Genomic DNA, 13,154 nt, shown 5'->3' with positions numbered 1-13,154 from the left:
AAACATAAATTATTATATATGGTTAAAAATTGTTATGTATGGATCATCATCATTTGATCGAGTTTCAGTCCCATGTGTTTATCTAACAATACCCTTAGTCAAGGGCTACGAATAGTAATATTAAGAAAGTTTAGGACAGATTTTAGTAAATTTCGCCACTCATTAATCTAATTATGAAACGGTCAAGCAATTCAAGGAACTTAGTAGCCTACCACTTCGACTTTTTCGCATCGGTTTGAAGATTTCTTCAGAAGTTTAAACTCACACAAAACACATTACACACACAAACACACATTTCTCATATCAAATCAACCTATGCCCATATCCACAAAACACCAATTCTGATGTTGATTGGAATCATTACGAAAAGATAAGAAAAATGGAGAGTTATTTGAAGGAAAATTTCGATGTCGAGCCCAAGAACCCGACAGAAGAAGCCTTGAAGAAATGGAGGTCAGCCGTGTGGCTGGTGAAGAACCCTCGCCGGCGGTTTCGTATGGTGGCTGATCTTGCCAAACGGGCTGCAGCCGAGAAGAAACGCCGGAAGATCCAGGTTTGATCTTTTCATCTTTCTCTTAATTTCTCTTCAGTCTCGACGTTATGTGTAATCGTTATATATCATTTTAAATTTATACCTTTCCTGATCATGTTTGTTTGCAATCAGTGAACGTAAAACATTTTGAAAGGCATTGAGATTTATCATATGATTAATCGAAGTTTTTTTTTTTTGGCATGAGTTGTTTTTTTGAAAATTATGAATCATCGTACTATATCTAGATTCGGATATGACGGAATGTCGTAGATCACATGTTTGTACATGCGAACCACAAATGTCAAATCCATTGGAATATGAGCCATTTTGTAAAACTTTATTTTTTTGGTTAGTTTCATCCAAGGTAAATGGTCATATTTAAAAAACTATCTGTTGAATTGTAAGATTTAAGGACGAGAGTTGCAGGAAAATAAACCATAGGGGCTGTTCATGACTGATTTTTCATTTTTGATGATTGGACTCCAAGTGCAAAATTCAGTAAACCAGAGACCATTTCTGTAATTTATTCTAAAACTATGTTGTATGGCTGTATTTTAGATTACTGAAATCGTTTTGGTTTGATCAAAATTGTATGTTGGTCTCTAAATTTTTTTTTTTTTCTCGGATCGTCCATATGGTTTGATTTTGTATAATTTGTTGTCCCTAATGGTTTGCTCAAAATTACATGTATGGTCCCTAACTTTATGTATGTAAGGGATGGAAAGCGCAACAAAATCAAACCACAGGGACGATCTGAGTACAAAAAAAAAATTAGGGACCAAACGTGCAATTTTGACCAAATCTTAGAGACGAATTGAATAACTTACTCTATATTAACAACTTTATTTTTCTCATCATCTAATAATATATTAGATGTATAGAACAAAAAAAATTAATAAATTAATATAAAATTATATATGTTTGAAAAGTATTCATGGTTTTTAATAATTCTCTTTTGACATTACGCCAAAGTTGAAACCAAAAACACACGCATATTTAAGGAACTTCTTTGAAAATTCTCACAAACTACAAGAGTGATATATTTCAATTCAGACAACAAACTCTTAACAAAACCATATAAATACACTCTATGTGTTTTCATTAAATCCAAGTGATATTTTCATGGGAATTTCCATGTGCAATTATTTCTTGGCATTCATTGATTCTTTATGTATGTTGACTGAAGTCAATAATTCTACAAGCCATCGGGTTGAAATATATGCATATGGAGGCTTTTCTATATTTAGAAATTTGTAATCCATTGAATATTATCTCATATATTCTTCATTTCTATACTCTAATGGCGTTTGTTAATTCTTTACATCAGGAGAAGATCCGGATAGCTTTGTATGTGCAGAAAGCAGCATTGCAGTTCATTGATGGTATGTCTAAAAAGTTATTGATATAGTAAGTAGGGTAAATTGAAAGAAATATCTAACAAACTTTCTTTTATATGTGTATTATTATAGCTTTCTACTTTCATTTCTCAATATTTTTATATTAGAAATTATATTTTAGAAAATTTATCCGATCATACGGTTATAACTAGGTAGGTTATTAAGGTAAAATGTTTAAATTGTAAGAAAATGAAAGCGTGGTGTTATAAAGAACAAATCAGTTTCGTTTAAGTCATCGTAATACCAAATGCATGTACATGTCAAGTTTACTACTACTATATCTTACTTTCATTTCTTTCTAATTTTGCATTGTATTTTTTTTTATATAGCATTATATTTTTCAATTTTTGTGTTTGAAAGCATCATATTTCGAAAAACAAAAGTATATCTAATTATAATTGTTACTATTGTTTTCTACTTGAATTTTTAAAATAGTTATTTTAATAGGACATAAATTAAATTAGATTCTATCGAAACAAATAAAAAGTAAGTTTCTTTTTTATTTTATTCTTTGTATTTAACACTTAAAAACCTGAGTTGACTCCAAGAAGTAGCCTCTATTAATTATTTAATTTATTTATTCAATAATTTTGCCTTCATTTCCTTTCTATTACACTAAACAAAATTGCAAAAATAGTATTTCCTTTCTATTACACTAAACAAAATTGCAAAAACAGTCTCTATGGTATGACAAAAATTGTCATATTGATCCAAAATATTTTGGAGTTGAACCATCCGTCTAAATTTTGATTTTGTTGTAGGTTTAGTCCCATTCATTTTGAATTAGCTTTTAATGACTATTTTACCCATTCTATTTTATTTTGAGCAAATTATTGAAATCATCTCTATGGTTTGGACAAAGTTATACGTTTGGTCCCTAACTTTTTTTTGCACTCGGATCGTTCCTGTGGTTTGATTTTGTTGCGTTTTCGTCCTTTACGTACATAAAGTTAGGGACCAAACGTGCAATTTTGACCAAACCATAGGGACAAAAGATGCAACAAAATCAAACCATAGGGACGATCCAAGTGCAAAAAAAAGTTCGGGACCAAACATGCAATTTTGACCAAACCATAGTAACGATTTCAATAATTTACTCTTATTTTTTTAATTTTTTGTATTACAAAAATCAGTAAAACACACACACACACACACACACTCTCTCTCTCTCTCTTTCTCTCTCTCTCATGCCCATTTTCTATTTATTATAACACTGAAAAATACCACCAGCGCCACAAGCTCTCGACAACATTGTTGCCATCGTTTTTGTTGGACCACCGCCGACGTCACCCCTCTGTTTTTCGTCGGACCACCGCTAATCCACTTATAGTGTCACAGGAGTTGTTGGCGTAGATCTGAACTCCAACCACGTTGATCTTTAGTGGCAATGGTGATGGATTCCAACGTAAATTTGAACTTTTGACGAACGTTTTCGATGTAGATTTAAACTCCAGCGAAATAGATTTGGACCTTCCGATGATGACAAAGTAGATTTAAACCTTTTCTTCGATCTAAAAGAGTGAGAAGGCTAGAAGCGACCACCATCGTTTTGTCAGAGCACCACCACCTCTCCCCTCACTTAACGTGAGCCGTCTGGTACATCGCCATCTTTTCATTCATATCTAAACTTTGCCACCTCCATATAGTAGATCTCATTCACTACAATCTGTACTTTCGACGACGACGAAGTAAACCTAAACCTTTTCATCAAATCTGAAGGAGTGAGAAGACTAGAGGCGACCACCACCATTTTCCCCAAGCACTACTATCTCTCCTTTCACTTCAACTAAGCCCTCTGGAGCACCACCATCTTTTCATTCATATCTAAACTCTACCACATCCATATAACATATCTTATTCATAACGATCTTCTTCTCTAGTGATCTCCATTCGTTTTGTGTATGCGTGAGAAACACACACACATAGAGGCATGTCTGAAGCGTTTTGACTGTGACAGTGATTTCTAGCGGTTATGGTGACTATGTAGGTGATTTTTGGTAAACAACATCGGAGGAGGAGAAAGGTAGTAAAGAAACAGAGAAACAAAGTGCAGGCAGAATGGTGGTTTTGGAGGTTGTTTTCGGTAAAAGTGGTGGTTGTAGCAAGGATTTTCGACAGATCGTGGTGGTTTCCAACAGGTGGTGGTGGCTTCCGATAGATAGTGTTGGTTTCCGACTGGTGGCGGTGTTTTCCAGTGACACAATGGAGTGAGAGAGAAAGAGAGATAAGAAATATGTATGTTAATGAGATGGTGGGTGGGTGTGGTCAGTGTTGTAATGTGAACTCGGAATCATCCCTCTTCTGAGGCGAGTAATGTGAACTCGGAAAAAAAAAACTCGGATTAAGTCAAACTCGATCAAAAATCGGTCAACATCTCTCTAACTTGGGCCTACTCGGTATTACTCTGGACTAATCGGTTAAATTCGGCCAACTCGGTCAAATGGTCAAAACTGTCATAAAAAGAGAAAAAAAAATCACGAATTTCAAGATTAATATGTATACACTTAATGATTTATTATTTAAAACACACATGTGATTATTACTATATATATATATATATATATATATATATATATATATATATATATATATATATATATATATATCTTAAATTTTCAATAATTATTTATGAAGTAAGACATTTATGTGTATTTCAGTTTTTATGTATTCATATGTATCTAGTTTTGTTATATATTTCAATCAAATTATGATTTTAACTTATGATTTTGACATATATAATTTTCCTAAAAACATTTCTACATGAATTACCGAATCCGAGTACTCCCCGAGTACTCGCTACTCCCCAGTCGGCCGAACAGGTACCGAGTAGCGAGTTCTACAACCTTGGATGTGGTAGTAGGGTGAGTGTTTCTTTTTGTTTTGTTTTTTTTTTCATTTTTTTAAAATCGAAAATTAGAAAAATAATTAAGAAAAAAAAGAATATCATATTAATAGGGAGAAATTCGTCATTATAAAAAGGTTCAAAATTTTTGACCCGAACTCATAACAAAATCAAAATTTTGGACCAATGATGCAACACTAACAATTTTTGGACCAAAATAACAATTTCGACAAAGCACAGGAAATTTTTTTACAATTTAGTTATTACAATATATACTTCTAAGGTTGCATGGTATGCCATGTTTTTGCCACAAGTAGTATGGCATTGTTTGTCACCCCTTAAGTGTTTTTCACTTAATACCAAAAAATGGTAAGTAGCAATGGCACCACACCTTAGTCTTAGTCATAGACAAATATTGACAAAAATTGTCACATAAATATTGACAAGAATTGTCAAAACTTTAGTGGTATCCATCTTACAACAAATTTTCATAGACAAAAATATTATGACACCATTCAACCTTATTAATCGGTCAAATAAACTTTAATTTATAATTTATAAACTATCTCTATATAAAAATTTCATTGTTTTAATTATATTTTTGAATTCTAATTCTATTTTCATCATTTTAATAATGTATTTGATCGTATTAATTCTATACAGATAAAGCTCTCACGATCAAGATTTATGTAAATAAAATTTTTAATGAAACAAAATGTTTCATTATAATTCATAGAGTCAAACCATAAATTTTTAAATAAATCAAGTTCATATATATATATATATATATATATATATATATATATATATATATATATATATATATATATATAGGAAAAGTGAATATACCCTTAAGGGTATATAAGCTTAGGTACCCAAACTAACCATAATACGTCGTTTTGTTTGATATATTTATTATAATGTTCTTCAACTTCAATCCTTAACTTGATTTACTTTCAAGATTTTCAAAATTTTATTATTATCTTCCTCTTACATCACATCTTTTTGACGAACATCAATTAAGCTATATATATTATAGTTGAAAATGAAAATTATGTAACAGGAAATAAATGTGAAATTTATAGAAATATTTGAATGAAATCAATTTAGAAATTGAATTATAAGAACATTAGACAATTACAATGTATATATATATGATACAAAACGACGTAGTATAGTAAGTTTGGGTACCTAAACTTATATACCCATAGGGTATATATATATATTTCACTCCACCATTGTTTCCCTAATTCTCAAATATGTTCTTTGATTAGTACAGCTGCTAACAGAACCGAACATAAGGTCTCTGAAGAAGTCGCTCAAGCCGGTTACGACATCGAACCCGACGATCTCGCCTACATAGTCCGCTCCCACAACAACAAAACTTACGATTTCCATGGCGGACTTCAAGGTCTCGCAAGAAAAATCAAAGTCTCACTTCGCGATGGCGTCCTTTCATCCGATATCTCCAAACGCCAACAAATCTTCGGGTTTAATCGCTTCGTCGAAAAGCCCCCTAGAGCTCTATGGATGTTCGTATGGGACGCGTTACAGGATTTGACGTTAATCATTCTCATGGTGTGTGCTGTGATTTCCGTCGGCGTCGGAATTGCTACAGAAGGGTGGCCGAAGGGGATGTACGACGGGTTAGGGATTATTCTGTGTATAGCGTTGGTGGTGGTGGTTACAGCAGTGAGTGATTACAAACAGTCGTTGCAGTTCAAGGATTTGGATAAGGAAAAGAAGAATATAATTATTCAAGTGACGAGAGATGGGAGTAGGAAAAAGGTTTCGATTTACGATTTGGTGGTCGGAGATATTGTTCATTTGTCAATCGGCGATCAAGTTCCGGCGGATGGGATTTTCATCGATGGGTACAGCTTATCGATTGATGAATCGAGTTTATCCGGCGAGAGTGAACCGGTGAACATCGACAAGAAACGCCCGTTTCTGCTCTCGGGAACTAAAGTTCAAGATGGGTCCGGTAAAATGCTGGTGACTTCCGTCGGAATGAAAACCGAATGGGGAAGATTAATGGTGACATTAAGCGAAGGTGGCGACGATGAAACCCCATTACAGGTGAAACTCAACGGCGTCGCCACCATCATCGGAAAAATCGGGTTAGCGTTTGCGATTTTAACTTTTCTCGTCCTCACAGCGAGGTTTGTAATCATGAAATTCCTCAATGACGAAATGGGGATGTGGTACATGAGCGACGGTTTGGAGCTTCTGAACTATTTCGCCATCGCCGTCACCATACTGGTGGTCGCCGTCCCGGAAGGGCTGCCGTTAGCTGTGACGTTAAGTTTAGCTTTCGCGATGAAGAAACTGATGAACGATCGAGCACTCGTGAGGCATCTTTCTGCTTGCGAAACAATGGGATCCGCCACCTGTATCTGTACGGACAAAACCGGAACTTTAACCACAAATCATATGGTTGTCACCCGTCTATGGGCTGCCGGAGAAAATAAAGACATCAGAAGTAAAGAAAAACTCAAATCGTCGATCTCCGAGAAAGTATTAACTGTTCTTTTACAATCCGTGTTCTTGAACACAAACTCCGAGATCGTAAAAGACGAATCGGGGAAGACGAACATCATCGGTTCTCCGACGGAAACTGCTTTATTGGAATTCGGACTACTTTTTCAAAGCAATTACACCGCCGAATCGAAAAACGTGAAGATCATCAAAGTCGAACCGTTTAATTCCGTCAAGAAAAAGATGTCGGTGCTCGTCGCTCTTCCTGGAGGTAAATTACGAGCTTTCTGCAAAGGCGCGTCGGAGATTATATTAAGTTTATGCGATAAAATCATCACCGACGATGGAGAAATCATGGAGATATCCGACAAACAACGGAAAGCAATTACAGATGTGATAAATGGTTTCGCATGTGACGCCCTAAGAACGATTTGTTTAGCTTTTAGGGATTTAGACACTGGTTCAAGCAGCGATAACATTCCGGAGACTAATTACACGATAATTGCAGTGGTCGGAATTAAAGATCCGGTGAGGCCAGGGGTGAAAGAAGCGGTGAAAACATGTTTGGACGCCGGAATAATTGTGAGGATGGTGACCGGAGATAATATCAATACTGCAAAAGCGATTGCTAGAGAATGTGGGATTTTGACTGCGGATGGTTTGGCTATTGAAGGACCGGTTTTTAGGGAAAAAAGCGTTGACCAGTTGAAAGATATAATTCCTAGGCTTCAAGTCATGGCAAGATCTTTACCTTTGGATAAACATAAGTTGGTTACCCTTTTACGAAATGAATTTAAGGATGTTGTGGCGGTTACGGGTGACGGGACTAACGATGCCCCGGCTTTACATGAAGCCGATATCGGTCTGGTCATGGGTATAGCCGGAACCGAGGTTCGTTACTGCATTCGTAACTGTTTTTCTTGAGCTGGCCTACCAGGCCAGCTCAAAAAGTGGCTGATACAAAAACAAGTCAGCTCAAGAAGTGGCTAACATGTTGATTGTTTTTGTGTCAGCCACGTCGAGGACAACTTTATAGTTGTCCACGGTTTGCTGGAAGGATAATTATATAGTAGAATCAGTGGACGATGTATGATGTTTTTTTGTGTTTTCGCAGGTTGCGAAAGAGAACGCGGATGTTGTGATTATGGATGATAATTTCAAGACAATCGTGTATGTTGCTAGATGGGGTCGTTCGGTTTATATAAATATCCAAAAGTTTGTGCAATTTCAGTTGACGGTTAATGTGGTTGCACTTATGACCAATTTTGTTTCTGCATGCACATCAGGTTCCTTCCCTCTTTTCAACATTTTATTTAGGGTTAATGTTGGGAACCAATTATTCTGATTTTTCACTTTAGGTCCCTTATCTTCTAATTTGTTTCACCTATAGTAAACTTTCAGGATTTTAATTTTTAACTAATGTTGAAGTAAAATTACAGGATCTGCTCCTCTTACTGCTGTCCAATTGCTTTGGGTGAACATGATAATGGACACATTAGGTGCTTTAGCTTTGGCAACAGAACCTCCTCATGATGGGTTAATGAAAAGACCCCCAATTGGGCGTGAGGTCAATTTTATAACAAAGGTTATGTGGCGGAATATCGTTGGTCAAAGTGTTTATCAACTTGTGATTCTTGGCCTTCTTCAATTTGATGGAAAGCGCGTTCTTAAAATCAATGGTCCGGATTCTACTGCGATTCTCAATACATTGATCTTTAATACCTTCGTTTTCTGCCAGGTAATTTGTAATTGTGTTCCATGACTATGAACTACAATCCTATAAGAAGAAATGAAATGGGAAAGCCCTATATTAATAAGATATCAAAGATATGTTCTTTGATATAATGTTTTTACCATATAGTTGGAGTGGAAAAACGATTTGATACTAAGGGTGTGGTTGGTTGTGGAAAATTTTCTAGTTTTCTAGGAAAAATTTCCAAGAAAAACGGAAATTTTGAAAACGCGTTTGGTTCGTTCAGTTTTCCAAAGTTTTCTAAGAAAATGAAAATGTTCAGCTTTCCAAATTGTATGTAAATTAAAAAAGTTATTTTTACAGTTTTACAAAGTTTTCCAAATTTCTAAGATGGAAAATGAAAACTCCATCCTTTCCAACCAAACGTGTTTTCACTGAAAATTGAAAATGAAAACTCAATCCTATTTTCTGAAAACATTTTCATAGAAAATGAAAACAGTTTTCCACAACCAAACGCACCCTAAAAAATCACCATTTTCAACCAAAGATTGTTTGGTTAAAAGATTCCAACTCCTTTGACATATTTCATTCCTTCCAAAAACATTCTGCTAACCAAACACGTAATGATAAATTTCTATCATTTTACAGGTATTTAATGAAATAAACAGCCGTGACATGGAGAAAATAAACGTGTTACGTGGAATGTTTGATAGTTGGGTGTTCATGTTAGTGATGATTTGCACTGTGACATTCCAAATCATAATAGTTGAATTATTAGGTACATTTGCATCCACAGTTCCATTATCTTGGGACTTATGGTTTGCTAGTGTTCTTTTGGGTTCACTTAGTATGCCAGTTGGAGCCATCTTGAAGTGCATCCCGGTTGACTCTTCTACAAGCCATGGCATCAAGCAACATGATGGCTATGAGCCGCTTGCTAGGGGTCCGGATATGGCTTGAGATTGAGGTTTTAATTATTTATGTGTTTATTTATTTATATTCTTTGTGAGGTTTGATTTTTAAAACCTTGGAACCATTGTTTTTTGAGGGAGGGTAGAATAGATGGTGCGGATTTGAATTTTGAATTTCAGATAAAGAAATTTGTTTGTTACTTATTTTTTGTGGTATTTTATGAGTATTTTGTTTTTTTACATTTATATAACGGGTTGGAAACTCATGACACTTTTAGTATATGATTTCTCAAAAAAGTATTTATTTAAATAATGTTATGTTTTTTTAGAGGAAGAGATTTGTATAGAAATTATATATATTAAGGGTGTGTTTGGGTTAGTTTTTTTTATGGTAAAAGTGATTTTTAAGAAAAATGTTTATTAGCTTATAGCTTTTCAGAAACTCATGACACTTTTAGTACATGATTTCTCAAAAAAGTATTTATTTAAATAATGTTATGTTTTTTTAGAGGAAGAGATTTGTATAGAGATTATCTATATTAAATGTGTGTTTGGGTTAGTTTTTTTTATGGTAAAAATGATTCTTAAAAAAAGTGTTTGTTAGCTTACGACTTTTCAGGAATAAAATGGTGAAAAAGTTAAAAAAAACTTTTTGAAAGCTAAGATTTTCCAGATTTTTGAAAGTTTTATTTTTTCTTATCAAAATAATTAGACAAGAAAAGTGAAAAGGTTCCAAAATCACCAAATTTAGGATAGTGGCACATCCCATAATAAAATGTCAAGATAAGGTAAAAATTGATGTAACATTGGTTGTTGAATTATTTATTTTTATCACATCATTGAACTTGTTTAAATTTGAAATTTGTGACTATGAATGGTAACCACAAACATTGCTCGTGTACTTGTTCATGAATAAACTTATTTGCATAAGAATCTAACACGAACACAAAAGTTTATGTTTGTGTTTGTTTATTTGTCAGGTTAATTTTTTATGAACACAAAGTATAATTCATAAAATCTTCTACCAATCTCTATCATAATCGTAAAAAAATCATTTGCTAATTTCTAAGCACATTCCAAATTGCAAAATACAACTGTCTACTTGAAATCTCTACCAACATTTTATAAAATCCTTGCATATTTTACAAGTTACAAGAAAGTAAGCAGCCATCATTCAGTTGTAGGTGTGCTAGATGAGGGTTCGGAACCATTTCTTCTTGTAAATAACTTGTTTATATCTTCTGTGACCACATTGCTCCTACAAAATCCCCATTTTAATCATCAAACCAAAATATGTAGCTTAAGAGTAAAAAATAAACAATGAAAGACAAAACAACTGCTTTTGTCATGCATTAGACTGATACAGATGTCAATACGACAAAACTTGCAACTTTTTGTACCATCTAAAAAGGTGGAACTGGGTGAGGCAGGGACTCGCTCTTGATCTCTCGTCTGTTCAAAAAAGACGAAAATGCCCTCCTCATTGTCGTCACCGGAAATAGTCCTAAAAAGCTTGTCCAATCCATTCCCGTCTCGTGTAGTAAACGCAGCCTTAAGGCTGCGTTCTTTACACGGGATTGGACTGGACAAACTTTTAGGGCTATTTTCGATGACGATGATGAGAAGGGCATTTTCGTCTTTTTTTTAACAGACGAGAGATCAAGAGTGAGTCCATGCCCCACCCAGTTCCACCTTTTTAGGTGGGACAAAAGGTTGCAAGTTTTGTCCTGTTGACATCAATCACAGTCCAACGCATGCCAAACACAGAATGTAATCAAATACAATCTAATAAACAATATTTAACAAGAAATATCTATTTTAAATAAAAAAAAAAAAAAGTATAGAAACTCACCTTCCACTAAGCTGAGGTGGACGAAGAAGACCACGTGCTGTCTCAGGGACATTTTTGGAATGTGGCAAATTCCCTCTTGGAATTTTTCCACGAGGATTAGAAGTTGTGGGTTCTTTAGTATCCCTTTTTCGTGATGCATTTTGAGCAATGGCAGCTGCAACTCGTGAGCTATGATCATAATTTCCACTCATATTTGAAGGCAATGAAGGCGAATTCAAAAGAAATGATGCATCAGGTAGTTTAAAAGGCTCTGGTTGTTGTTTAACAGGCAACTTTGTAGATTTCCTACACATGTCAAAGGAATTAACTCCTTATCAATTTGTTATCATTGTCTTCTTAACTCATTTGTTCAAAAACGTACTTAATGCACACAAAAACACAATGAATTATGCAATTTCTACCAAACACATTAAGTCAAAACAAACAAAAAAATTTTAAATCCTAACACAACCTCAAGATGCATCCAAATAAGAGATACATCTAGATTTTGAAAGGGGTTATTTTGAAGCCCTAGAACTTTTGTTTGCGGATTCTGAACTTTTTGAGTTTCCTTATAGTTTTAATGAACACAGTGACATATAAATCGAAAGATGCTATTGGTGAATAAGAAAAAAAATACATGTATATCTACTATTTATCGGACAAGTAGCAAGTTTCAGAAGATAACTAATACTATATCTCAATAAACTGAAATCAGCTGGTGAAACATTGGGAGACTTTACAAGAAAAAACAATGACACTTAAAACGAACAGGAGGTTTCATTATTCATAAAGTTAAATTCATAAAAGATTGTTTCAAATCAAAATAAAGAACTGAATTCAGCATCGCGAAACTTAGAACCCTAAATTTATAACCATTTTCGATCAAATTGGAAAGAGAATAAAGAACTTACTCATTGGGAGGATGATTTTTCTCATGGGGCAGATTGGGGGTTGGAATTACAAGATTATCATGGTTGCGACCTTCTTCTCTGACAACTGCTTCATCTTCTTCATCCGAAGAAGCGTAATCCACCAGCGACATCTCTCCCTCTAAAAGAAAATTTCTCTCCCGCTTGTATATATAATATATGTTTGGATAAACTTTAGTTTTAGTCCTTAACCTTCTAGATTTTCGTAATATATGACAGCCAAAAATCTTTTTCGAAAAAAATATATATATATATTTGGTAAATTAATTTTAAAAAGTTATATTTCGAGATTTTATACAAAGAAAATCAATTTTTTGGAAAAGTCAGAAAATTCTGATTTTTTGTAACTTTTCCAAAAAGAACTTTTGGGCTTTAAGAAGCTAAGTCAAACACCCCCATAATCAATACTTATCTTTTTGTAAATTTACCAACGGAAATCTTTAAATTATAGGGTTAGTCCGTTATTTTGAAAGGTAATCACAAAATATTGTTTTCTATAAGGTTTATTGTCATTAAAACTTAATAACGTTTTGTGTTT

General features: G+C 34.1%; 2 protein-coding genes across 2 annotated transcripts; one reads left to right on the top strand and one right to left on the bottom strand.

The window, feature by feature from the left end:
- Positions 1-220: 220 nt before the first annotated feature.
- LOC145042818 (putative calcium-transporting ATPase 11, plasma membrane-type) lies at positions 221-10,104 on the top strand. Its single transcript, XM_078991303.1, has 6 exons — positions 221-553; positions 1,860-1,914; positions 6,051-8,140; positions 8,364-8,535; positions 8,689-8,987; positions 9,591-10,104. The coding sequence occupies exons 1-6, from the start codon at positions 380-382 to the stop codon at positions 9,900-9,902; spliced, it is 3,102 nt and encodes a 1,033-aa protein (XP_078847429.1). The 5' UTR covers positions 221-379; the 3' UTR covers positions 9,903-10,104.
- A 754-nt stretch (positions 10,105-10,858) lies between these two features.
- On the bottom strand, positions 10,859-12,763 carry LOC145042810 (uncharacterized). Its single transcript, XM_078991295.1, has 3 exons — positions 12,599-12,763; positions 11,706-11,990; positions 10,859-11,111 (listed from the first exon to the last, which is right to left on the bottom strand). Exons 1-3 carry the CDS (start codon positions 12,727-12,729, stop codon positions 11,024-11,026), a joined length of 504 nt encoding a protein of 167 aa, XP_078847421.1. The 5' UTR covers positions 12,730-12,763; the 3' UTR covers positions 10,859-11,023.
- Between the last annotated feature and the right edge of the window lie 391 nt (positions 12,764-13,154).

Source organism: Lactuca saligna, chromosome 1, assembly GCF_052625555.1.
Source record: "Lactuca saligna cultivar CGN05327 chromosome 1, ASM5262555v1, whole genome shotgun sequence".
Taxonomy (NCBI): domain Eukaryota; kingdom Viridiplantae; phylum Streptophyta; class Magnoliopsida; order Asterales; family Asteraceae; genus Lactuca; species Lactuca saligna.
This window is presented reverse-complemented; position numbering and strand designations above follow the sequence as displayed.